Source organism: Armigeres subalbatus, chromosome 1, assembly GCF_024139115.2.
Source record: "Armigeres subalbatus isolate Guangzhou_Male chromosome 1, GZ_Asu_2, whole genome shotgun sequence".
In the NCBI taxonomy this organism is placed as follows: domain Eukaryota; kingdom Metazoa; phylum Arthropoda; class Insecta; order Diptera; family Culicidae; genus Armigeres; species Armigeres subalbatus.
This window is the reverse complement of record NC_085139.1, coordinates 122,954,817-122,982,423: the sequence shown is the minus strand read 5'-3', so window position 1 is coordinate 122,982,423 and position 27,607 is coordinate 122,954,817. Positions and strand designations below refer to the sequence as shown.

Sequence of the window (27,607 nt, the reverse complement as noted above, 5' to 3'; positions counted from 1 at the left end):
TTATTTTATGGTGGTAATAATTGGCGTTTTTGGCAGGCTAAATGCTGAGCGAGCATGGCATACCATTCATACTTTGTGTACTAAAAATAATCAAATATACCTTATTGAATGCAACTCAGATAATCAACCCTGCTGGGAAATTTGGAACTTTCCGGAGGTGCAAATCTGATCGATCGCCTGCTCATTCGCCTTGTTAAAGTCAGCATAAAAACCTTCCAAGTTTCTTGGAGGGACCCTAGACAAATCTGTTAATTTTGATCCTTTGGAAATTTAGGAGAAGGTGTTAAAGCCCTGCTATCAAGCCTTTTAAGAAAAACTAAGCGAAAAATATTCAACTAGCAAATACGAACCGGAACAATCGCAAAAAAAAACAGCTACGATAACAATGGAAACAGCACATCTTTTCTTCGAAAGCATACGCATAATTCCCATATGTACTAAAGGACCGCCGATTCGATACAGCTACTATATATAGCTACTAAAAACATTGCAGGAGGTGTGTTGGAAGTGGTTAATAATGCGAACGTTTAGAGGTAGCCTTACATCTACCAGATCTGCAACAAAAAACACGATTTGGGAATAGCTATCATAGTGATGATAAAAAAAATGCACTGACGCATACACAGTCCGGAAACACTGATGATTACATGCCAATATATGTACACGCATACAGATGCTCAAGCTACCCCATGAAAAGCACCACACGATCAAAGGTTGACCAGAAGGAAGGGATTGGAAAGTTCAGCGCCACCGACTGACAAACGCAAACGGCCTCTTCCAGGAACACGGCCATGTGCAACGCTTCCTTCCACCTGTATCGGTACATCTAGAGATCACAACAATCTGAAAACAGGAGATCTGTAATAATTATTGAACAAAAACAAAAAAATCTATGAACAAAACAAAACGTCACTTTACTTGCGGAATAATGTATCAGTGCATTATTTCGCAAGGAACGATGACGGTTTGTGTTTTCTTCACAGCAAGCCGCCTGCTATTGCCAAATTATTCATTTTCCTTGCCAGCTCCGTACTGTTCAAGGAATGTCAGCAGAAAAATCTTTCCTTGACTGCTACTTGTCCTATCTATTTGCACAGTACTTAAGAAGTCCATACCACCCTTAAAAAGCGATGTGATGAAATTTGCATAAACAGTTTAGTCACAAGATAAATAATCGTACACTTGTACCATGCGTCTCCATATGCTTTCATGCTTATATAACAGACAAACAGACATATCACATTGAATATTTACTCATCAAATTCATCGTTGTAAAATCTCTAACGACATCTGCTGTTTTCACTTGGTTGGGAAAATCACGAACCAGATGGCGTTTGCGAGCAAACGTCAAACTAGAGCAAATCCGATGCGCGCGCCACTTGTGACGGATTGGTCAACTAATGATTATTTAATTTAACCAGTAAATCAGTGAACGATGAGAATTTCATGAATGTTATGTCTGTTTGTCTGTTCTTATATGCTACAGAACAGTTTTCAAAATCTCTACATATCGTTTGCGTTTCCCCTTTTTCTTTATTACCAGACTAAGGCCGGAGTGGCCTGTGCAATACATAAAAGTCTTCTCCATTCAGCTCGGTCCATGGCTGCACTTCGCCAACCACGCAGTCTGCGGAGGGTCCGCAAATCGTCCTCCACCTGATCGATCCACCTTGCCCGTTGTGCACCTCGCCTTCTTGTTCCCGTCGGATCGTTGTCGAGAACCATTTTCACCGGATTACTGTCCGACATTCTGGCTACGTGCCCGGCCCACCGCAGTCTTTCGATTTTCGCGGTGTGAACGATGGATGGTTCTCCCAACAGCTGATGCAACTCGTGGTTCATTCGCCTCCTCCACGTACCGTCTGCTCTCTGCACCCCACCATTGATGGTACGCAGCACTTTCCTTTCGAAAACTCCCAGTGCGCGTTGGTCCTCCACGTGCATCGTCCAGGTCTCGTGTCCGTAGAGAACATCCGGTCTAATAAACGTTTTGTGGATAGTCAGTTTGGTACGGCGGCGAACTCTATTCGATCGGAGCGTCTTGCTGGAGATTCGGAGCCGGAAGTCGCATGTCCTGCGCGCGTCCTCCTAGGTTCATTACCATACCGCCACCGTCGTCTGCCATATCGCCATTCAGGTGCTCTTCGTAGTGCTGCCGCCAACTTTGCATCACCTCACGCTCGTTCGTAAGAAGGTTCCCGTTTATGTCCTTACACATATCGGGCTGTGGCACGTGGCCCTTACGTGAACGGTTCAACTTCTCATAGAACTTTCGTGCGTTATTAGCGCGGTACAGTTCCTCCGTCAGTAGCTGAAGATCGTCGTCAATAATAATGGAGTTGAAATTAATTTCACATTTAGGAATGGCAATGCCTCTGGCTTCATCAATTAAATATGTCAAAGATACGAGAGCATTACCATCCAATATAACTTTTGGTATCGAGGGGAATATCAACATTAAAATTCCTATCGATATACGTTTTATATAAATCCCAATCAGCTCTATGATAATTCAAAGTAGAATTATTAATGGCGTCAAAATCAGCATGAGTTGCCAATTGGCCACACAGCTGACTTGAATCCGTTAAAACTAAATCAATTGTAGAAGGATTTCGACCGGAAGAAAAACAAGTTGGTCCATTGGGATATTGGATAGTATAGTATCCCGCAGAACAATCTTCAAATAAAATTTTACGATTGGAATTGCTTTGAGCATTATTCCATGAACGGTGTTTGGCATTGAATTCATCAATTATAAAAAAAAATTGGATTGGTTGCGAGTTAGAATTTGAAGATCAGCTCTCAACAAATTCCTTTGCTGCCCATTTTATTGGAAAGGCAAGTAGGTAGCAATAAAAGAGAATTGTCCAAAATTAGTTTCAACAGAAACTCGCAAGGTTTCCAAAACTTTGGTTTCAAACGAAGAATATAATTTATGTTTGATACGTCTATTAATGACAATGGCGACCCCACCACAGGCGCTGCCAAGACGATCATTTCGATAAATAAAATAATTTGGATCTCTTTTGATGGAGAGTCCAGGTTTTAAATATGTTTCAGTTATAATGGCTATGTGAACATTATGAACTGATAGGAAGTTGAATAATTCATCTTTCTTATCCTTTAAAGAGCGGGCAAAATGAAATCCAAAAACATTTTTTTAAGTAAATTTGATCCAATCTGAACAGCTTCAGCTTTAATATTTGATTTGACCATCAAGTTTCTTTAGAATTCACGTCGCATCATTAGAATCATATCGAAACCGACTGCCCTAACTAAGCCTGAATCCTATATAGTTCTTTTCTACCTACGAAGTTTTGTTTACTTTTCTTTTAACTGCAGAAATGTTATCATACTTTCAATAAAGAGTCATCGTCTGGCTGGAGTGACTATATACGAAGGAAAGCCAAATCATCCGCACAACTTTGCTGATAACAATTGATAACGGTAGTGAGGGAACTCCCCTCTCCGCAAGCCAAGCACCCAATCTCGCACAAACAGTTTTCCACAGGATGTGGATACTTAACAAAGATATACAAGATGTTCATTACTGGAACGAGTGGAGTCCCATATCGGACAACGACGAGACGCACAGGTGTCTTTTTATATTTTACCAAATGTTGATTAGTCATTGGCAGCCTTAGAGTGACACGCTCGACGTCGGTTGTTTCATAATAACGATTGATGATAAAAGAAGGGGATGTTCTATTTAGGCAGGGTGTTTTTGTTTGGTGCCAATACTTGCCACCTGGTATTTGCTGATAAGAGAAATAACTTGGCTGAGTTGTGATTTATCAGTATCAGTTCGATTTGTGCATTTCACCAAGAAGGCAAGATAAAAAACAAGTGTTGTTGGGCAGATGCAAAGGTTATTTTTCGATGTAAGTCAGTTTAATCTGGTTATGACTCAGATTATTTTTTTATAACACTCATATCTTATTCAAAGATTGATATTGGCAATATCTTCAACTGTACGTTGTACGTTATTTTATTGCCCCGAGTAAACATTGAGTAAATTTCAAAACATTAATAAAATATGACGAAATATTTTTTACTTAATTTGCACTTTTCAAATATTCAAATATTTCAACGCATCCGTATTGTAACCTCTGTTTGGAAATTTTTTTAGTGTTTCTGAAATACATTTTCTGTTGGATTTTAGATAAACACTAATAAGAAGTTTCTGATTTTCGATTCTTGTAAAAACGCGGTTGTCAATCTTGTGATATTTGAGCAGAGGAATCGAAAGAGGTATCGCGGGCATGTAAGGTAGGATTGAACTAAACGATATTCCGAGGAATTACGATAGTAATCGCTGTATGTGGATAAAGAATGTGTCAGTAAGTCGCTGTATTGAAAGTAAATTGCTTTGCGTGATTTTAATGATGATATTATAACTCTGATGATGTTATCATAATCTTAATTTAAAATATGAATATCGCCCTGCACATAATTATCTATTTTTGTCACCAATGCAATGCGGTTATAATCTAACCAGCACAGCTAATATTCTACTGAAACGATTCCGCAGTTGACTGCCATCCTTTGGTTGCCGTTTTTTCACCCTCCTTTAGATGAAATCGACCACTCCTGAGTGGAAACGCGATAGCAATTTAAACAAATATGTTTACACTGTGTCCCCGTTCTGTCGGGCTCTGCTGTTAAACAAGTATCTAACAGTTAATTATATCGATCATTCTATCTTTCACAGACCATAAATTATCGAACGAAACCAACTGAAGTGCCTTCGTTGTACACACTCAGAACAATGGCCCCAAACATCACAAATCCTACGGTGGATCCAACTAGTCATGAATGTAGCGGCAATACATCAACCGCGTCTAACTCAACCACATCGTCAATGGTTCAGCAACGGATAGTTAGTTGCAGCGCCAAACCCAGTCTAGTCAGTAGCAAGGATGACAACAACAACAACAACCAAGTGGAACCAAAGAAAAACGCATCCAGTGATGATTTCCGACCCGAAATTCGGTGGCCGGATTTTTTCGCACAACTATTCTTACACACAGGATTTCTAATAGGCTTGTGGTACATACTGACACTGCAGACCAAGTTGTACACTGTTATGTGGAGTAAGTGGTATTTAATGCGCTTATTGACATATTTTTACTAAAGTTCTATAAATTTCAGCAATATTCTTGGTTTGGGCATCCGGTTTGGGTATAACAGCAGGTGCCCATCGTCTGTGGTCGCACAAATCATATAAGGCCAAATGGCCGTTACGTTTACTCTTGATGTTTCTGTTCACCATATGTGGTCAGGTAAATATCGTTATTTGATTCGTGTTTCTCCAGAATTTATCATGAACCCTTTTTTTTCTAGCGAGATGCATACACGTGGGCACACGATCATCGAGTGCATCATAAATACTCGGAAACGGATGCGGATCCGCACAATGCGAAGCGAGGATTCTTCTTTGCCCATGTGGGCTGGGTCTTCCTGACGCCACATCCAGAAGTTGTGGCTAAGCGGAAGATTATCGACATGAGTGATCTGGAAGCGGACGCAATAGTAATGTGGCAAAAACGGTAAGTAAAGAAAACGAGTTATTTAATAGTTGTTCAATTTAAGGCAAATGTTGACTACGTACAATTGTTTACAAATTTTTAGTTCACACAAGTTGTTTAAACAAGCTAAGTTAAATTCAAAACCGAATTTCAGTAAAACATATTTCGTTTTTGCCTCATTAACCGAAACGTAACTTTTTCTTAAATTTATAAAATGCCTATGATCGCATATTTGTAACATTTTGGTTGATTTTGTATATCGTATGTCAATCCTCCCCACAAACTCAATCATTTCAAGCTTACCATAGATAAGCAAAATAGTAAAGCCTATTTTACTGTTGTGGGATTAGATATAGTAAATTGAGCTTTTTGAACAAAATGCACAAAAAAAGCGAGTGTTACAAATATGCGATCATGGGCAGTAAACATAGTACCGATATCGCGTCTGGAAATATGTACGCCTACGTATAGCGCGAATTTGTCGGCAGGAGGTGAGTGATGGATGACGGTTTAACACACGCCGACTGGGAGTCTTTCAAAAATGACGTCACAGGTTTCAGGGACGAGGGGGTCTAAGATTTTGTAACAGTACATATAATAGGTATACAGAAAAGCGTGACAGAAGGGGGAGGGGAGTTCTAGAAATCTCAAAAAGTAGTGGACGTTGTGAAAATGCCTGACACTGTGTGCCTCGGTGAAAATATCTTGCATTGAGAAAATTATGAATCATGCTGCAGATATGCTGGAATCTGGGAGGGTAAAATACCAATGGATTGCCATCAAGAATGCTTTCATCGCTACTCATATGAAAAAAATGTATCATTGATGCATATTCAGATACAGACTATACAAATATCAGAAGAGGCACATTTGCAGCCCGTCATCGATACTCAATTCGGGAGAGAGTGGTGAAGTACTCGTATCGGTGAACCAAGCGTGTGTGAGCGGAATCTCACATCGATTAAGAAGAGGATGCCGTAATAACCGGGATATTTGTCTCCATTACGATACCACCTTCCTTAGCCGTGCGGTAAGATGCTCGGCTACAAAGCAAGATCATGCTGAACATAGCTGGGTTCTATAATTGGTCCGGTCTAGAAAATTTTCTCGACATCTCTGGGCAAAAAAGTATCATCGTGTTAGCCTCATGATATCTTCTTCTTCGATGGCTCTATAGTCCAACTGGAACTTGACCTGCTTTTCAACTTAGTATGAGTATGTATCTTGTGCGGCAAGTACAATGGATACACTATGCCCAGGGTGTCGAGAAAGTTTCCAACCCGAAAACATCCTAGACCGGACCGAGAATCGAACTCGCCATCTCCGGATTGGCAATCCTACTCCTTTGCTCGCAAGGCTACTGGAGACCCCAGCCTCATGATATACGGTAACTTAATGAAAATGGTAACTTAGCTCCTCGCAGTTAATAACTGTGGAAAAGCTGAATGAATACTAAGCAGCGAGGCGGCAATGTCCCAGTTAGTAGGGGATGTAATGTCAATAATAAGAAGAAGACGATATCTCCAGTTGAAATGTAGAGCCATAGAAGAAGAAGATGATACCTTATGATGCCTGAGCGAAATAAAGATGAATCGGACGATGCTTGTAAAAGACGTGACTTGTCAGCTGTTGACCAACCAAACTGACAAGCTTAAAGTTGGTTCAAGTATTTCGAAAATTTCGACGCCTTCCCCGCCGTAAAAGCTAAGGTAAGCAACCTCGTTGAAAACTCTACTCCCCCTGCTTTCTCTTGGGGATATGAACGCCCACCATCCCATGTGGTGAGGATCCATGTCCGACCATCAAGGATCCGTCTTAGCCGAAGCATTCCTGAAAGGTGACCTCGTCACACTCAACGACGGGTCCCCCACCTTCTTCAACGGGCACTCCGCCACGGCTATCGATGTTTCTGCGGTAAGTAGGTCCATTCGGCCGCGCTTCTCCTGGAAAGCGGGCACCGATCTACTAACTAACTACTACCCGGTGCAGATTTCTACCAACGCTCTCTCTCTTCCGAGGACATCAAATAGCGCCGATGGAAATATAGTGAAGCGGATTGGGAGGAGCATGAGCGCGCTATGTCGACTATCGGCGCGGACCAACCTCAGGCCCAGCAGCGACCACCCCCTTAGACCTGACCCCCTGGAGTCTTACAAGGGGAATCATCGACAATGTAAGATAATCATCAGGAGGCGGATAAATGCCATTGGTGGTAAATCGAGGGCAGCACCCATCCACCTCGATCAGGGCAACCACACAATTTCTGACCCTGTACAAGTTGCCAATGCTCTCGGTGACTACTTCGCTCCCTGGTAGCAGTCTCCCAGTACCCAGCCGAGTTCCAGAGGACCATCACTACTTGTAGTCTACAACTCAGCAACACCCTTATTCCCGTGGACCCCCCGGCTTAATGCTGAACTAGCCATTTTTAGCAGGCAAGCAGGCCTATGCGCTTGCCAAGTGCAACAGGAACTCATCCGGACCGGATAAGTTGAGGTTTCCCACGGCATCCTCCGGCCGCGAAAGCCCTTTATCTTAAGCTCGTCAACGACATTTGGGAAAACGGCACGTTCCACAAAAGTTTCGTTGTGCCCATCCCGAAGAGCGGCTAGCCGGGATGCATCTAATTCCAGGAAAATCTCTCTGACTTCGTATGCGTCCAAAACCGTCTAGGGGATGGTCAATCGGCAATTGTGTCACTAGATATCGCCAAGGCTTTAAGCCGAACCAGAATCCCTTTGATGCTTAGAATACTATAAGACTGGGGTATCTCAGGCAAAATGATTGCTTTCGTAAAAAACTGCCTCACCCGATGAACCTTCCAAGTGCTCATTGGCGGCACAGAATCATCGGACGAGTTCCCTGAAAAAAACTGGCGTACCCCAAGGCTCGGTCATAACGGTGACACTTTTCCTTATCGCTATGGACGGGGTCTTCAGTGTTCTACCCGCGAATGTATATCTATTTGTATACGCCAACGCCAGTAAGTGTGTCCGGGGACACGTCTGCAGTGGCCGGCAAAAGCTAGCAGGACCCTTCATAAAGCTCGGCACGGATGCCATCTCCAACAGGAAAATCGTCCGGGTGCTTGGTGTCGACATCAACCGAAAACAAACAATTTTACCGCACTTCCGGGAGGTGAAGGTAGCATGTAAACCCAGCGTTAGTCTCATTCAAACCCTCTCGAAAAAACACCGTACCAATAATAGGAGTATGAAAGCCCTGAGCTTCCCCTCATACAATTCACCCCGGCCGGGCGGCCTTGAGCAGAGTACCTCCACTTACTTCCGGATTTCGGTGGGCAAATGAGAAAAATGTAAAAATATTTCAAATTAAAAACCTTATATTCTATTCTGACCTCTTGCTTCCCCTCGCTACGGCACTGGTCGACTCACTGCTCTCGTTGGGGGCCCCTTCGTCGACAGCAATACAGCAGCAGCAGGCAAACTGGTCTCCACTTTCCTCTTCTTCTTTCTCCTTCCTTTCCGCTTTCTACTTCTTCTTCTTCACCTTCTCTTCCTTCTTCACTTGGCTTCTCTTCTTATTACTTTCGGGCTTTATGGACTGCCTCCGGCAGCCGTCCTTTACTTTTAGCTAGGGGGAAGAGCAAGCTCCTTTGTTGGATCACCCCTAGCGACGCTGGTGTAAAATCATCGAACCTGCCTACTCGCCGTAGACGGTCCAAGTCAGTGACGGGAAATGTCTTATCGATGTCATGGGACTAACTTGCTAATAACTTTTCTCACAAGTCATTTACAATTATGGTTTCCATATAAACATGTAGCCCTCAAATGACCCGAAAACTTTTTCTAATAGGTAATTTCTCTAAATATGATATTGGCGGCCTGAGAGCCGAATTAGTGTCAGATGACATTAATGTCATGACATTCCGTGACATTTTTTTAATCTCGCTCTCATGGCTCACACTTTGTATTTAGAACAATGATCTGTTCGACAAAGTTCTAGGACCCTTTAAGTACTACATGTTAATCAAAAAATTCGAACTGTAAATGACTTTTGGAAAAAGTTATTACGAAATTAGTAATAGCAATGCCATGACATTTTTTGACATTTCCCATCACTGGTCCAAGTAGTGACCGGAGTTCTCTACTACAGGTGGCATGCCCCTTTGTACGCACCTGTCTTCACTCTATTTGGCTGTTAACTATGGGGGCGAGGAACTCTATTGACTGATCCCCCACAGTGAGAACGGCGGGTGTTTTGGGGATCTTTGACTTTACCGCTGGGAAGCGAAACACTCCTATACGATGAGCTTCCCAGTATAGCGGCGATTCTACACCCTAATGCACTGCACTAACACAGCACTTTTCTTCATTCCCGAACCGACACTTCTCGGGGGAACCACTTTTCCACTCCCGACGATGCTGGGACTTAGCTAGCTAGTTAGCTAGCTGAACGCGCACCACGGATGGATATCCGGCACCAAAACTCCGAGTCGAAACTAGCGGGTTGTGAAAACGCGTGCGATTCTCTTCGCGGTTCGTAACTCTCCCCTCTTCTCCTGCACGTCATCGACCAGACCAAAACAAACCATCGCTCCTGCCACCGTGCTCGGCTGTTATGCTGCTTATGTAGGGGAACTGTTCCGATCTCCATCTCACTTTACATATATCCATCTCATTGCTAAACCAAGAAATACGGCACTAAATTCATCGCTTCTTTTTGTCAACATGCGTGCTCACTGCTGAAAAAAATCACAAAAATAATAAACAAACCAAATTCCTTTCCATTGCTTTGTTTTGGAAATAGGAGCTATGAGATGAAGTGGCGAACCGTTCCCCTATGTAGCGTCGCTTTTAGGCCTACGGGAGGAGCTCTGGCGCTAACTTTATTGTAAACCTTATTTATACAAGCACTATAATTTACATTCAACAAAACAAAACAATGTGAACAAAGTTTAATTCAAAAGCAAACAAATTAACAGTCACAAATTTATTTATTAATTTATTTATTTATTAATTTTCGTCAACCGTCGTAGACTAGTACATATAAATATACATATTTTTTTCATTTCTTAATGCTAATATACATACATTGTGAAGTATTTATCATATATTTATAATAAAAATGAACTAGAGATTAAATAGTACAGATAAAAAATGTTTGCGATTTCGAATTCTATTAAAATATGTTTTAAGATTCTGCCGAGACATTGTAAAGTCGATAGCTTCGCAGTGTTGATTGTAAATGTTCATTATTCGATTCAAAGGTCCAAATTTGGCATAATTTGTTCGATGATAGTTTGTTATAAATAAGGTGCGATTACGAAGTTGCCTTGAAGGAATATAAAAGTTTAATTTTGATAAGATTTCAGGTGAATCAACACGTTGCGAAACGATATCATTTACGAAGGAAACCATTGCTATTTCACGCCGCTCTTTCAAAGTCTGTATGTCAATAAGCATGCAGCGTGCTTTGTATGATGGGAGTGGAAATGATGTCCAGCCTAATTTACGAAGAGCAAATAGTAAAAATTGCGTTTTGTACAGATTCTAATCTCTCTTCGTGCGTGATTGAGAAAGGAGACCATACAATACTGCAATATTCCATTATTGATCTAACATAAGCTACATAAAGTGTTTTAATTGTATATGGGTCATGAAAGTTATAGCAGAAACGCTTTATGAACCCTAGCATGTTATTAGCCCTGTGAATGATTGTGTTGTAGTGGTCTACGAAAGAAAGTTTAGAGTCTAAGATTACTCCTAAGTCCCTTACTCTTTCACATTTTTCCACATTCTGATTTCCTAATGCGATTGAAATGTTTGGTATTGTTCTTTTTTTGCTAAATGATATTAAGTTGCATTTCTTTACATTCAGTTCTAATAGGCTTTTCTTGCACCATATGTAGAATTTGTCTATTTCATTGCGGAATACATTGATGTCGACTTCATTTCTTATTTCCATAAAGAGCTTAATATCATCGGCATAAATTAACACTTTAATGTTTTTCAGAATGAAGGAAATGTCGTTTACGTACAAGATAAAAAGAAGAGGGCCCAAATGAGAGCCTTGAGGGACTCCCGAAGTGACTTGAATTGGTTTTGATTTGTGTCCATTAAATTTGATAATTTGTTGGCGGTCAGTTAGGTATGATTCAAGCCATTTCAGGAGTCGTGGTTCAATTCCAATTTTGTGTAGTTTAAAAAGCAGCATCGGTATATCAATGCGATCGAATGCCTTGCTAAAGTCCGTATATAGAGCTTCTACATGATTGCCGTTATCCATTGCATTCAATGAAAAATCTACGAATTGAAGTAGATTTGTTGAGGTCGAGCGACCTTTAAAAAAGCCGTGTTGTGTGTCAGTTACTCTGGTTTTGATTTGCAAAATAGCTTAATAAAAGCAAACAAATTTACAATCCACAGTGGTGGTGTATGTTGCCATATCAAAATAAAATAAAAACATAATAGGTAGCCAGTTAAAGCGGTACCAAACTACCCAAAATACACTCGGCGACAAGACTTAACAAAACGGGTTAATTGTAACTCGCAGGCTAGACTAAAGGTCTGGCAAGCTATCGTCGACAGCCGCTTGCTTTACGGCCTTGAGCTAACGTGTCCTGTCTATCGGAACCTCATCGGCACACTTTCGCCTGTCTTCTACTTCCGCTGAAGCTGCCAGCGTTGATGCCGGCATTCTTCCTTTCCGGCATCGGACTTTGATAGCCATCTGTCGCAAAGCCGTTTCTTTCGCTACTACCGCCTCAGGAGATACCAGAATCCCTTTCCTCGATGAGGTTGACCGGATCCTAAACAGTGTAGCCGGTACCAGTCTCTCCGCAGTGGCGCGAGTCTACCGGCAAGGAGCAAAGGGCTGACTGATGCCTACTGTTAACATCGACCGCACCATCGCCTCTCGGTTCGAAAGAGGTGATAACACAGATGAACTCCGAACATCCGTACTGGAACTCATTGCAACACGTTTCCGAAACAGTGAGATTCGGTATAATGGAGGATCCGTTTCCTGCCGAGGCGTTTGGAGTCTTTGGAGTCTGTGGACCTAATCTGGCCAAATCGGAGAACCTACCTCGCCAGTGCAATATTTTATCCACCGAAGATGCCGCCGATTTTTTCGCGGCCACCTTCCTGGCGAACAAGCCAATCGTGGTCTTCACGGACTCCCGAAGTAAAATTTCCGCCGTTCAAAGTGAGACTCCGAAACACCCCTGGATCCAACGAATCCTTTTAGGTATGATCCCCGGTACTACCTCCGCCCGGGTTCCCGGCCACTGTGACATTAGGAGAAATACCGAAGCCGATGCCCTGGCCAGTGTCGGACACGAGGTACTACCCTACACCGGCTTCGTCTCGCTGGCCGACGTTAAGAAATGGACAAAGAGCGTCGTCGACCAGGACTGGGCTCGTACTTGGAGCAATAGTAGAGGATTCTTTTTGAGAAAAATCAAAGAATCCGGAATGATCCAGCTACTCAAAAAAACGGCAGGTTATGTCCATTCTCCGGACTGACCACACAAGTTTCTCCCACAACTTCGGTGGAGGTCCCTTCCGGTCCTGTTGTGATCTCTGGGAAACCGAAAACAGCATGGAACACTTTACCTGCAGATGTCCCGGAAATCTTTACGGGATACCGTTTAGTATTCGGGACGCACTGGCACATAACGGAGCTGCAATGGCAGCCATTTTTGCTTCTTGAAGGATGCCATATTGTTCTGCGAAGTTTAGTACCCCTATCAACCCCCCGAACACCATAAATCAGGGATAAGGCCCCCCTAATAGCACAGTTCGGATCGATTTAGCTGCAGCAACTCCAATGTGACTGGATTTGGTCACATATTAATCACAGTGACTGGTATGTGACAAGTGTGCTACTCAGGCCTTTATCGAAGGCGAACAGGAATTTTTCTAATGTTAGTACCAGTAGTGATCATCTTTCTTCGATTCAATTGGGGAGGCTTCTGTCTACACTATCCCAACATTATCCCATGCCAAACTAATAGCAAGACCTGCCATCACGCTATCGATTTTTTTTCATTCCTTTATAAGAAGGATTGATCAAAAGCCAAAGCCAACATCGCCTTAAACTGAATGTGGCGTTCTGGTCTTTTCCAAAATAGAAAGGTCGAATATCAAAGGATTTTCTGTTTTTTTTGCCAAACATTCTGGCAAAGATTTTAAGGATAACAAAATGGGGTTTTGTCGGTCACACCTTCTTACATGAAAGCGGAAACAAAATGAAAACGAGCGTTAGACTGAAACCCAACAGGATATCTTAACAGAGGCAGACTCAGTGGCCCATGGCAGCGTGGCCTCAATAAAGGAAAATATAAATTCGAACAAAATATAACCTTGAATATTTCACTGTGTGGACGGTTTTAACCACAAAGTTTTATTGTTGTGCGAGACGAAATATTGCGCGGCCAGCGATCATCAATTTTTCTGTCGATAGGAATAGTGTTCTTTCTGCTGACAATTTTCGTACTCTAGCCTTAAGGGAATTGGTATGCTTGATGCAATACGCAACTATACGATGAAGTCTGGTAAACGTTGAATAGAATAACTGATCTGCGAACGGGATTTCTTCTCTATATATCGCTGCCAACGAAACGTTTCGTGCTTGGAAATAACCAATGATGGGATGGCTTGGAAAACCACGATGATACGTCCTATCAATGGCATTGATTTGGTTCAACTGGAGTCAGACCTTGAGGGATTTCATCACCCGGGAATTCGGTTCAGGGAACGTGGTTCCAGGAATATCTTAGGGTGTCAGAATGGATGGAATATTTCTCAACGATTCGACGCACGATCGAGCAACTGCAGGACGGTGGTTGAATCTGTCTAGGAGAAGAATTCGATTGACGTTCGTTTTGATTGTTTTAGCTTCTGGAACAATCTGGTAGACAAGACAGTAGCGTTCAGTTCCAGACTAGCTAGGTGCGAATTTGGCGAATCTGAAAATCGCTATTGGCGAGTTAGAAGTCAGCAGCTGTACGTGAATGCGACTGTCTTTCTTAGAATGCGTTAGAAATCTAAATGCTCTTAGAAATCGTGCAGCGCTAAGCCTTCGGATTATACTTCGGTCAATGCTTCTTTCATATTGTGAGCACACATCCTCATAGAAAACTCAGCGGACGTAAGCATATCAGTGACTCGACGGCGCTTCTCGTTGACATCCTCCAGATTTGTTGCTACGGAAAGATATCGAACAATGATATTGGCGAAAAGCTGCTGTATAACAGGACCAACGAGAAGTGTGCTGGGAACGTGGGAAAGTGTGGGAAAGCAACATCAACCACATTAAGCGTACGCAAGTGAACGACGTGGTGGTATTCGCCGATGAGCTCGTAGAAAGTTTGCTTTAAGGCGGCATTTTTTTAAAGCATCTCCCTAGGCTATGGCAACTCCTCGATAGTCACCAAGGGTGTCTTGTGAATCTTTGGACCGAGAAAGGCGTATGACGTACCTTCCAGAGTGAGTTCGGGTGGTGGTGTTGGCATAAATTTCTTCGCATCGTTTTCCTTTATTAGAATATATTAGGGATAGCGGGTCTCGTAGCGTAATTGGCTACAGGTTCGCCTTAAAAGCGGATGTTCGATTCCCAGCCAGCCCCTTCTCCAAACCATCGTTATTCACGGCGGCGTTTGAAAGACGCGCCTTATCGTCACGATTGTCTGATGGCGACTGACAAATTGTTCTTCTCGGAGACATTCCTCCAACGTACCCAGATAAATGCCAACCAAACAATGCAACGATCATTGAATGCACGACATGGACAAATGGACACAATAGACACACGATGAGGTGGACTGGCAACGACAACAATAATGAGTAATAGAAATCTATAGACATAGATTCTGTGTGGATTCTGTACAGCAGAACATCACAGTAGATCTCGGCACAGTAGCGGTTAAGTTAAGTAACACAGAGTGCCTACCAAGTTAAGAAAAGAATAATAATAAGACCTTAGGCTATGATTCTCCGATTGCTGAAACTGCGACACCAACGGTTTATCAGGTCGGCAAAGCGGCTCGACAAGTTGGCAAGGCGTGGGTTTTGAAGATATACCTTGGTTTGTAGCGTGTGGTGCTTACCTTGGTTCATTCTGCACGAACACTTCGATTTACAAGTCTTGATGGTTTTGATGGAAGCAATTCCAATATAAATATCGCTGCGTTATCAACTCACGATGTGTTTTCTCCTTGCCCTTTCAATCCGCACTACCATATGATGATCAAAATTCTACTGTTCATCAAGTTTTTTCAACTAACTGCACATGCAGGAACTCCTCGTTTGTTCTGTTCAGCATTTCCAGCCGCACTGAGATCTTTCTGACATCCCGCTCATGGTTGTATTTTCTTACGAACCTTTCCACCACATATCGAGATGCCAAAACCCCTTTGAGAATACGCTGGCCTGAGAATTATGAACCTTGCAACTCGTGTTAGTTGATGGACTGTGTTTAATATTTCGCAGATTACATCTTTGGTGAGAGTTTTGATTGTTAGACCCCTGCTTATTATAGGCGAGACACTGGAGCATATTGCTCGCAAGATCATATCTTAGATGAACGTCTTTATAAAACATATAATTGAAGTTCAAATTTGATGCTTAACTCGAACGTAAATAGATATTTTAATCGATCCTTAGCCAATCCGTAATAGTGCAGGAAGAATAACTCAAAAAACCAACTCAAACATTGTTTTTGTTTCTTTCACAGGTACTACCTCCCGCTGTTTGCCCTGCTGGTGATTGGCCTTCCGGTTCTTGTCCCGTACTACTACTGGTCCGAAAATCTGTTCATTGCCTTCTGGGTGTGCTTCACACTAAGATTCACAACCACCCTCAACATTGCTTTTTTCGTCAACAGTGTGGCGCACATGTTTGGAAATCGGCCGTACGATAAGTATGGCTATATCAATTCGTATCGTTGAAAGTTGATCATTAACATTTTCTGTTTTTTTCTTAATTCAGAAATATTAGTCCGGTGGAGAACCTCTCGGTTGCAATAGCTGCCTTAGGAGAAGGTTGGCATAATTATCACCACGTGTTCCCGTGGGACTACAAAACGGGTGAATTGGGTAGCTACATGTTCAATGTAACGACCGGCTTCATCGATGCCTTCGCTCGGCTTGGCTGGGCCTATGAACGTTAGTTGAAAATGCCTTACAGGTTATGTGAACGAAATAAAGACGAATTGCTTATTTTTATTTGTAGGAAAATCGGTTTCTCCACATATCATCGAGCGAAGAGCGGCAAAATACGGCGATGGCACCCGCTTTCTGACAGATGAATATGCACATAAAGACCCTGTTTGGGGATATGGAGACGAGGATATTTCCAAAGATGATTTGGACGATATTGAGCGGTTACAGAACTAGATGATGCTACCTTTGAATTTAAAAGTTTAGGCATGTTCGTCCTACTTGTTATAGGTTCGTATGCTATTGTGTACGAAGTACAGTATTTTTGACTCAATAAAAAATCTGAAATAAAATTTTATGATCACGATGACTGCGTGTGGTTTATTTTATTCAACTGAAGATGGCCTTACTGTTTTATTTTATTCCTTTCTTTATTTGATACGCACTCTGCGTTTCTTCTGCTACTATGCCGAGATGTACTGTGGTATTCTGCTGTGCAGAATCCACACAGAATCTATATTTAGATATCCATTATTCGTTATTATTATCATTGCCCTACCTAAGCAAAGACTGCTCTAATGTCTTTGCCCTATACGATTTTGATGAGTATTTTACCTCATGCAACAGTTAAACAATGTCTAGCCGATACCATATTAAATATTTAAAAAATATTAATTATATTGGTAATATTCACATTTCAAAAAAGTCGTGGTATTCCGTTGCCGGTAAACTCATGAGACAAAACGCCTTTTAGCTGGCAACTTATAGGGAACAACGCACCACGCAGGGGCCCTCCTTAGGCGTGCGGTAAGATGCGCGGCTACAAAGCAAGACCATGCTGAGGGTGGCTGGGTTCGATTCCCGGTGCCGGTCTAGACAATTTTCGGATTGGAAATTGTCTCGACTTCCCTGGGCATAAAAGTATCATCGTGTTAGCCTCATGATATACGAATGCAAAAATGGTACCATGGCTCAGAAACCTCGCAGTTAATAACTGTGGAAGTGCTAAATGAACACTAAGCTGCGAGGCAGTAATGTCCCACTGGGGGATGTAATGCCAATGAAGAAGAAGAAGAAGAAGCACCACGCACTTATGTATTGGATTGGACGCAATTATGTATAATTGGAGTTCGTTTTAATGGATCCAAATATTTTTTTGAGAATTTTAAATTGGAATGCCCACTCTTTAACGGGTAAAGAAGATGAATTATTCAGCTTCCTATCAGTTTATAATGTGCACATTTCCATTATAACTGATACTTATTTAAAACCTGGACTCTTCATCAAAAGAGATCCAAATTATTTTATTTACCGAAATGATCGTCTTGACAGCGCCTGTGGTGGGGTCGCCATTGTCTTTAATAGACGTATCAAACATAAATTATATTCTTAGTTTGGAACCAAAGTTTTTGAAACCTTGGGAGTTTCTGTTGAAACAAACTTTGAACAATTATCTTTTATTGCCTTTCCAGTGCAATGGGCAGCAAAGGAATTTGTTGAGAGCTGATCTTTAAATTCAAACTCGTAACAAATCCAATTTTTTCATAATTGGTGACTTCAATGCCAAACACATGAACGGAATAATGCTCAAAGCATTTCCAATGGTAAAATTTTATTTGAAGATTGTTCTGCGGGATATTATACTACTCAATATCCCAATGGACCAACTTGTTCTTCTTCCAGTCGAAATCCTTCTACAATTGATTTAGTTTTAACGGATTCAAGTCAGCTGTGTCGCCAAATGGTAACTCAAGCTGACTTTGACTCTGATTACCTTCCTGTGACATTTGAAATCTCACTAGAACCCATTTCCCAATCCAATCAGTTCTACTTTTAATTATCATAGAGCTGATTGGGATTTATATAAAACGTATTTCGATAGGAATTTTGATGTTGATATTCCTCTCGATACCAAAAGTGATATTGATAATGCTCTCGTATCTTTGACAAATTGTCGAAGCTAGAGGCATTGCAATTCCTAAATGTTAAATTAAATTCAACTCCATTATTATTGACGAAGATCTTCAGCTTCTGATCCGTCTTGAAAATGTGAGGCAAAGGTAATACCAAAGAACTCGCGATCCCGCGTTGAAAGTTATTTGGCTCGATCTAGCTTTTTTTGTTTAATTTTTTGACTGTGCATATGCATAGCACATGTTTCGAAATGGACAAATTGATATGAAATATGCGAAAAAGAATCCACGTGTCTTGGACAAGAAACGAAGATTGGACAAATCAAGCATTTGAAAGATATTCAATTTGCAATAAAGAGCTAACCGCGGTGGAGGTTGTCACTCGGATTCTGATGGCTTTTCCGCAAACGTGATCTTTAAGTGGTCTTGTTGTGTAGCGGTTATCACGCCTATCTAGAGAGTAGGAGGTTGAGGGTTCGAGTCCCTCCAAAACACGTGGATTCTTTTTCGCAAATTTCATATCAATTTGTCCATTTCGAAATATGTGCTGTGCGTATGCGCTGCCAAGATAATTAACAAAAAAATGATTTCCGTACGACCGAGTTGCCTTATAATATGCAATTAATTGTGATTTGCAAAATGATAAATTAACGTTTCGCTATTCTGAGAAATTCCAACTTTGAAAATAATGTTTCAAAGTTGGATCCCAGTTCAAAACCCTTCAGGAAATTAACGAAAATTCTTTTAAAAAAAATTCAAAAGCCAATTCCAGCGCTTAAAGAGGAAAATAAAATTTTATTAACAAATGGCGAAAAGGCTCAAAAACTTGCTCAGCATTTGGAGAGTGCTAGTAAAGGTCTCACTAGTCCAATTGAAGATCAGGTTACAAGAAGCTTCGAAGACATTATCAATCAAGAGAATGTTTTTGACTTTTCGTTATAAACTAATTTGGAAGAAGAGAGATCTATTACTAGAAAATTTAAAAATATGATAGACCCGGGTGAAATTCAAATCATCATAACTTTGCGTATAATAATCCGATTTTGATAAAATTAGGACCATCAGAACCGGATGCTTTTCTAGTAAAGAATGTGCACAGCAAAGAGTGGTCATCGAAAACATAGTGTTACAGGAAACAAATTTAAGAAAAATCAACAACATAACGTTTATTTCATAGAAAATCAAAGTACAATTGTAATACCTAATTAATTCAGTGAATTTGATGCTTTGTTTGCAAATGCCCGTACCTTTTTCTTGACACCATTTATGAGGTTTTGCACAGCATCATTCGTCAATAATTTGGCCGCCTTTTGTCAGTTATGTCTGAACCTTTACTCATCATTTGCTGAATTATTCGTTTCTAGAAGATTCCCTTCAACTAGGGCGCAGTACTTTGCGATCGGATGAAGCTCCGACGAATTTGGGGGGTTGGACTCCTTCGGGACAATATTAAAGCTATTAGCAGCGTACCAGTTTTTAGCCAGTTTTCCGAAGTGTCAAGATGCTAGACCTGGCCAGAACGGAAGTGTATCATAATGTTTCCGAGTAAATCTCAAGAGTCGTTCATTCAGACATTCGTCAACGTAATTATGCGAATTTATAGTACCGCTTGTGACGAAAATGTCGCTTCTGATACCGCAGCCACATGTTGCTTGCCATACGAGACATTTATTTGAGAACTTCGACAGTTTTTTCTGTCTAAAATATTCCACAACACCTCCCCTTTGCATCGAGGTATAAAGCAGTAATGTGCAGTAATCCTTGATTTAGCGATATTCAACGACTTTGCAATGTCATCGTGCGACATTTACGGATTATCCACCTTTTGTGCAAAATGAGTTCACGCACGCGTTATTGATTCGACGCCATTTGTGTTAACAACTGAGGCATGTTAGAAATGGCATTTTTACCATTTCACCCATACATTTATCTTTATATGGTGATGTTAGCATTAACTATGTGTGCACTGAGAAAACTGTGTTGAGCCTTTTTCGGTGACTACTTTTTGCTGTGCACATTCTTTATACTGCCCTTCTGCAAAACCTAAGATTGGTCCTTGGCCACCGTAGATGTTCCGGGTTTTCCGAAGGTATGTTCAAAATGCATTTTTTCCACTGCTTGTCATTTTATGTGACGTTTACTTTCATCATGTTTTATGCTTTCTCCAAAAACTAGAACTAATATGCCGGCCAATGGTGGCTGTAGATCGAAAATCCATCAAAACTACGCAGAGATATGGCCATTTCCGTAAAAACGGTTCCGGGAACATGATGAAATGATAACAGATCGGAATATTGCATAGATGGGTATCTATCTTCATGGCTTTGCGAGACGATGATTACAGAAATATTTCCAGAATGATAGTAGAGGCCGGTTTTGGCACCATCTGGAACTATGCATATATGGGTGTCAAAATTCATGTTTTCTCAAGACGATGAATATAGGATCTTTATTAAAGATACAATATGATGACTGTAAGACTCTCTGGCCAATTTGTAACAGATTCCGGGTGTTCTGCGAAAGTGACATTTGTTCAGGGTGTATGGCCAATCCCGTACCGATTTTACGAAAATGACCATATCTTTGCGTATAACAAACGAATTTTCGATCCGCAGCCAGCATTGGTCAGCTTATTAGTTCTAGTTTCCAGGGAGAGTATAAAACATGATGGCAGTAAACGTCAGATAAAACGACAAGCAGAAGAAAAAATGCATTTTTAACATATCCTCGGAAAACCCGGAACATCTCCGGTGGCCAAGGGCCAATCTGAGATTTTGCATGGGGACAGTATACTAGAAGAGTTTCTGCGTCCGAAGGTCCCGGTTTCATCGAAATCGGATCATTCTACGCAAAGTTAGGCTGATTTGAACTTCGACAAAATTTTGCCTATCTTAACCTTTTTGTCTAACCCCTGTATATACCAAATCAAATGAAGATTTCTTGCGTCAAGACTGATAAACTTCGTTGGAAATTTAAAGAATATAACTTAACTACGTTACAGAACCATCTTACGATTAAATCCCGGAACGGATTTTCCGGAAACAGGTTCCCGTCGGGCCTAAAGTGACCACAAGCTCATTTTGAAGAAACCCTGGCAATATGGGTATCAAAATTCATGAAATTGTATCGGAAGCAGATCTTTTGGGTTATCAGGCCATAAGATGGTTTGAAAATAGACCGGTCATTCTCAAACAGGTTCCTGTGGGGCCTAAAGTGTCCACAAACCCATTTAGAAGAAACTCTTGCTATCTTCTTTTTCTGTTATTTCTTGTCAAAAAAACTTAAAAATTCTTGACAGGTACTCAGAAATGATTTATAATGAACCACCACAGGCGTAAGTATCATTGGTGTTTGCTGAATAATTTACAAAAATAAAATAAACGACTGAAATTTTCAAATTTTTTTGTAATGACAAAATGGGTCAAAAAACGTGACTAAAGCGGGACGTGATAAAATCGGGTCGAAAATGTGATAAAGTCGGAGGTAGATAAAATCGGGGAATGACAAAATCGGGTCAACACTGTGTCACTTTTCACTTCTCGCTACTCACTTCTCATTTCTTTCATTTCACTTCTCACTGCTCACTTCTATTCACTCCTCACTTGTCATTTGACCCAATAACCATTCGGCCTAACAGCCATTCAGCCTGATGACCCAACATCAGTCCCATCTTCTTGGAAAAACATATTTCCGAAAATATTCCAAGAATGTTGATGCCAGGGTGTCTTTTAAATGAGTTTGTGGCCACTAAAGGCCTTTCGGAAACTTGTTCTAGGATGACTGTTCCGGTTGATATCCGTTCTATGGTTTCAACTTTATGGATAACATATTTCCGAAACAATTCCAAGAGTTTTGATACCCATATTGCCAGGGTTTATTCTATTCTAAATGATGTTTTGGCCCCTGCGAGCCCTCCGGGAACCTGTTCCAGAATGACCGTTCTGGTTCATATCCATCCTATGGTCTCAACTACATGAATAACATGTTTCAGGAACAATTCCAAGAATTTTGATACCCTTATTGCCAGGGCTTATTATAAATGAGTTTTTGGCCCCTACGGGCCCTCCTGGAACCTATTCCAGAATGACTGTTCCGGGTCATATCCATCCTATGGTCTCAACTACATGGAAAACATGTTTCCGAAATAATTCCAAGAATGTTGATACCCATATTGCTAGGGTTTATTCTAAATGACTGTTTGGCCCCTACTGACCCTCCGGGGACCTATTCCAGGATGACCGTTCCGGTTCATATCCATCATATGGTCTCAACTATATGAATAACATGTTTCCGAATCAATTTCAAGAATTTTGATACCCATATTGCCAGGGTTTCTTCAGAATGAATTTGTAGCCACTATAGGGCCCACGGGAACCTATTCCGGGATGTCCGTTCCGAGTCCATATGATCAAGTGGTCCTAATACGTTGGGAAGTCATAATCCTACAATTTTCTGCGAAACTCAGGATAAAAGAAATCATCATTTGGATTCTATAAGATCAACTGCTCCATTTTTGAGACATGGTCTAGCAAATCCAGAACTCCGGTAACCAGGTAATCCGGATCGGTCCTATGTCCTTCTTCCTTCTCCTTTCTTCTTTTTTCCTTCTTACTTCTTCCTTCTTCCTCCTTCCTTATTCCTTCTTCCTTCTTCTTTCTTCTTTCTTCCTTGTTCCTTGTTCCTTCTTCTTTCTTTTTTTTTCCTTCGTCCTTCTTCCTTTTTCTTTCTTCTTTCTTTCTTCTTCCTTCTTACTTCTTTCTTCTTCCTTCTTGCTTCTCCCTTCTTCCTTCTTGCTTCTTGCTTCTTCCTTCATCCTTCATCCTTCTTCCGCCTTCCTTCTTCCTTCTTCCCTCTTCCTTCTTCCTTTTTCCTTTTTTCTTCTTCCTTCTTCCTTCTTCCTGCACCCTTCTTCCTTCTCCCTTCTTACTTCTTCCTCTTTCTTCCTTTCTACTTCTTCCTCATTGCGCACTACTCACTTCCCACTCCCCAGTTCTCATTCGGCCTAATGGCCATTCGGCCTAATGACCGTTCGGCCTAATGACCATTCGCCCTTATGACCTTCGGCCTAATGACGGAAGTACGATGAAATAAAATTCCCAAACAGTAAGCCGATGGCCGAGAGGCGGCTCCAATGCCTTGAACGCCGTCTATCCAAGTCTCCAGATCTCTACGCTAAAATGCGGCAGCAGATGGTGGAATACCAGATAAAAGGATACGCTCATAAAGCCTCAATGAGCGAGTTACAAGAATCGAACCCTGAAAGCATCTGGTATCTACCATTAGGCGTGGTCGTTAACCCCCGTAAACCTGGGAAGTTGCGCGTTGTTTGGGATGCAGCTGCCGTTGTACAAGGAATCTCGTTCAACTCGGTCCTTCTTAAAGGACCTGATCTTTTGGTGTCCCTCCAAACAGTACTATGCCGCTATCGTCAAAAATAAATTGCTATTAGTGCTGATATTATGGAAATGTTCCATCAAGTGCAAATTAGACCCGAAGATTGCCAAGCCCAAAGGTTTCTATGGCGTGATAACCCAGCAAAACCAATGGACACCTTCATCATGGATGTAGCTTTTGGGTCGACATGCTCGCCGTGTTCCACGCAGTATGTCAGTCAAGAATGTTAATGCAGAAGTGCATTCGAAGCAGTTTCCGAAAGCAGCCCGTGCTATAAAAGAAAACCACTCCGTCGACGACTATCTTGACAGCGTTGACAGCGTCGACGAAGCGATTCAACTGGCAGAAGACGTTAAGATTGTCTACGGAAAAGCAGGTTTCTTAATACGACATTGGATGTCCAATTCTTCCAAAGTATTGGAGCGTATCGGTGAACAAATTACACAAACTGTGAAGAGTTTCGCGATGGATAAAGACAACCAACAGGAACGCATCTTAGGGATGGTATGGAATCCAAACGAGGACATGTTTTCGTTCACTTCTTCGTTCAGAAGCGATTTACAGCGATTGTTGGACATATCAGTGACTCCCACTAAACGGGAGGTTCTTAGATTGGTAATGAGTCTCTTCGACCCATTGGGACTCGTCGCTTCCTTTGTAATCGAGGGAAAAGTAATCATTCAGGAAATTTGGAGGACAAATATAGGATGGGACGAGCGCATTCCTAGTGCGCTGCAACCACGGTGGCAGCGCCAGACGTGCTCCGGTCGATGGATGCAGTGAAGATTCCATGGTGCTACTTTCCGGGATACAGCAAGGAGGCTTATGAGTCAATCGAACTGCATGTCTTCGTTAACGCAAATGAAGCTGCTTACGCCACCGTCGCCTATTTCAGGATTATCGACAACGGGAGAATACGATGCTGCTTAGTAGGAGCGAAAACAAAAGTAGCTCCATTAAAGCCGCTTTCTATACCTCGGCTTGAACTTCAAGCGGCTACGATCGGAGCACGCCTGATGCGGACTGTCATCGAAAATCACTCTATTCCCATAAAACGAAACATTATGTGGAGTGATTCCAGAACGGTACTGGCTTGGCTCCGTTCCGATCAGCGAAGATACCGGCAGTTCGTTGCGTTTCCGAGTTACGGAGATACTAGAGCAAACAAAAGTTACGGATTGGATTGGGTACGGATTGGGTACCGACGAAACAGAACGTGGCAGATGAGGCTACAAAATAGGGTAAAGGGCCCAACTATGTCGAGAGCTGTCGGTGGTTCAAGGGTCCTACATTCCTATACAAGGATGAGAGTCGGAGGCCTAAAGAAGAACTTTCGACGACAGAGTACACAACCGAGGAGCTACGTTACGTTCACGTTCATGCACAGCACTTAGCTGAACCTGCGATACTCTTTCAACGATTTTCAAAATGGGAGAAGCTTATTAGAACAGCGGCTCATATACGTCGTTTCTACAACAGCTGTCAGCGTAAAAGAATTGGTTCCGCATTTTTTTCGGAAACTCATCTGTGCGAAGAGATTAATTCTGCAAAACATTTGATCTGGAGATTAGTACAAAAGGAAGTGTTTGCAGAGAAATATTCAATAATTGAAAGGAACCTTGGATTTCCTTTTCATCAGCAAAAAAGTTTGGAGAATAGCAGCCGAATCTACAAATTGTCTCCGTTTCTTGGTGAAGGAAACATTTTGAGAAAGAACAGCCGAATTGTTGCGTCATCTTATGTGCCATACTTCACGAAGTATTCAGTTGTAATACCCAAAGATCATTATGTAACATATCTTCTGATCGACTGGTACCACCGGAAATATGGTCACGCGAATGGAGAAACCGTGGTCAATGAAATCCGACAAAGGTACCACGTACCGGAACTAAGAACTGCTGTACGGAAAATGACAAAGCGCTGCATCTGGTGCTCGGTGTACAGAGCAGTACCTCGGGTTCCGAAAATGGGTCCACTGCCGTTAGCGCGTATGTTAGAGCATTTACGTTCGTAGGTTTGGATTACTTCGGACAACTGGTTGTTCGTATCAGAAGGGCAAACGTGAAGCGATGGGTAGCTTTGTTTACATGCTTAAGGTGGTTATACAACAAAGCCACAAATCGGCCATCTTGGAAACCACGTGCTTTTTCTAGTGATTTTTCAAGAGCACGAATTGAGAGAACCACAACGCACATGGGGATGAAACATCCGTAGATCGTTTGTTTACTCATGCTAAACAATCGACTTTAATTTCAGCATTGTACGAAAATTATTACGCTAGATTTGAACTTTTGATAATTGGAGTAGAAAACCGTGTGGTGAATTTGAAATTCACCACATGGCTTGATTGTATAATCACCTTAACAACTAGGGCAATACATCTGGAAGTAGCAGCAACGATGTCAACTGATTCCTGCAAACAGGCCATCCGAAGATTCATCGCAAGAAGAGGTGCTCCCCAGGAGGTGTATTTCGATCAGGGGACTAATTTCCAGGGTGTAAACAGCGAATTGTCCAAGCAAATACGGGAAATCAACGGAACACTTGCGCCGCTTATCACCAACTATAAAACGCAGTGGAAGTTCAACCCATCGTATGCTCCTCACATTAGAGGCGCATGGGAGAGACTTGTACGGTCCGTAAAAACTGCTCTCAACTGTCTGCTGACAGAAAGACGACCTGACGACGAAGCTCTGGGTACAGTACTTGCTGAAGTAGAATCGCTGGTGAACTCACGACCGTCAAACTATTTACCTTTGGACAGCGAGAAGCATGAAGCATTAACGCCTAATCATTTTTTGCTTCTAAGCTCCAGTGGAGTAGTTCAGCCAGCCACGAAGCCAGTGAATGAAGTAGCCGCTCTCCGCTCGAATTGGGGTATAATCTAGGTGATGCTCGACAAGTTTTGGAGGCGATGGCTTAAAGAATACCTGCCAGTCATATCACTCCAGTCAAAATGGTTTGGAGAACAACGCAATGCCCAAGTAGGAGATCTGGTAATGATAGCCAACGAAAAGGAAAGAAACAGCTGGACAAGAGGAAGAATTTTGCGAGTTTTTCCCGGAAAAGACGGACGAGTTAGGAGAGTTGAGGTACAAACGTCTACGGGCATTCATCAACGACCAGTGTCAAAGCTGGCTATGCTGAACGTCGCTTTAAATTCGGGTATAGCTGAAGGTTCCACTAGCAATACGGTCGGGGGTATGTCCGCGACACACCCTAATGCAATCTGCAATACCCAGCCGGCTCTACAATAGATCGCTTCTCGACAACCGAGAGTACGTAGCAAAAAATATTACCACCTTTGCGTTGACAAATTCTCTGACTAAAATATCTACATCACACAAAAACAATACCAAGTGAACACGTTAAAACCTATTTCTTAAAATTAAACTGTTTCTCAATCGAATTAGTCCTGAAAATGTAAAATGAATTAAAAACTATTGAATTTATGATTAATTAAAACTTATATCTTCAACAGAAATCCAAACATTGAAGAAACAATTGTTACAATAGACGCAAAACAGACGAAGGAAGTTAAAATTGTAAGCTAACCTTAAATTATACTATAAAACATGCAATTGAAATATACATTTCTAGCTTGAAGCTAACTCCATCAAAAACGAGTTGGTCTATAGAGAAGTTTC

General features: G+C 41.7%; 1 protein-coding gene across 4 annotated transcripts in view; it reads left to right on the top strand.

The window, feature by feature from the left end:
- The window catches only part of LOC134205083 (acyl-CoA Delta-9 desaturase), a 93,054-nt gene extending 76,034 nt beyond the window's left edge, over positions 1 to 17,020 (top strand). The window contains exons 1-8 of one of the 4 annotated variants that reach the window (XM_062679990.1): positions 3,758 to 3,881; positions 4,712 to 4,793; positions 4,845 to 5,093; positions 5,152 to 5,282; positions 5,344 to 5,549; positions 16,230 to 16,415; positions 16,484 to 16,659; positions 16,727 to 17,020. In XM_062679990.1, the coding sequence (XP_062535974.1) occupies positions 3,861 to 3,881; positions 4,712 to 4,793; positions 4,845 to 5,093; positions 5,152 to 5,282; positions 5,344 to 5,549; positions 16,230 to 16,415; positions 16,484 to 16,659; positions 16,727 to 16,890 (1,215 nt within the window). In that variant the 5' untranslated portion in view covers positions 3,758 to 3,860 and the 3' untranslated portion in view covers positions 16,891 to 17,020. Of the gene's footprint in view, positions 1 to 3,757; positions 3,882 to 4,711; positions 5,094 to 5,151; positions 5,283 to 5,343; positions 5,550 to 16,229; positions 16,416 to 16,483; positions 16,660 to 16,726 lie in introns of those variants that run through there. The other 3 variants (XM_062679992.1, XM_062679989.1, XM_062679991.1) reach the window with 3 other exon arrangements.
- The last annotated feature ends 10,587 nt before the right edge of the window (positions 17,021 to 27,607 follow it).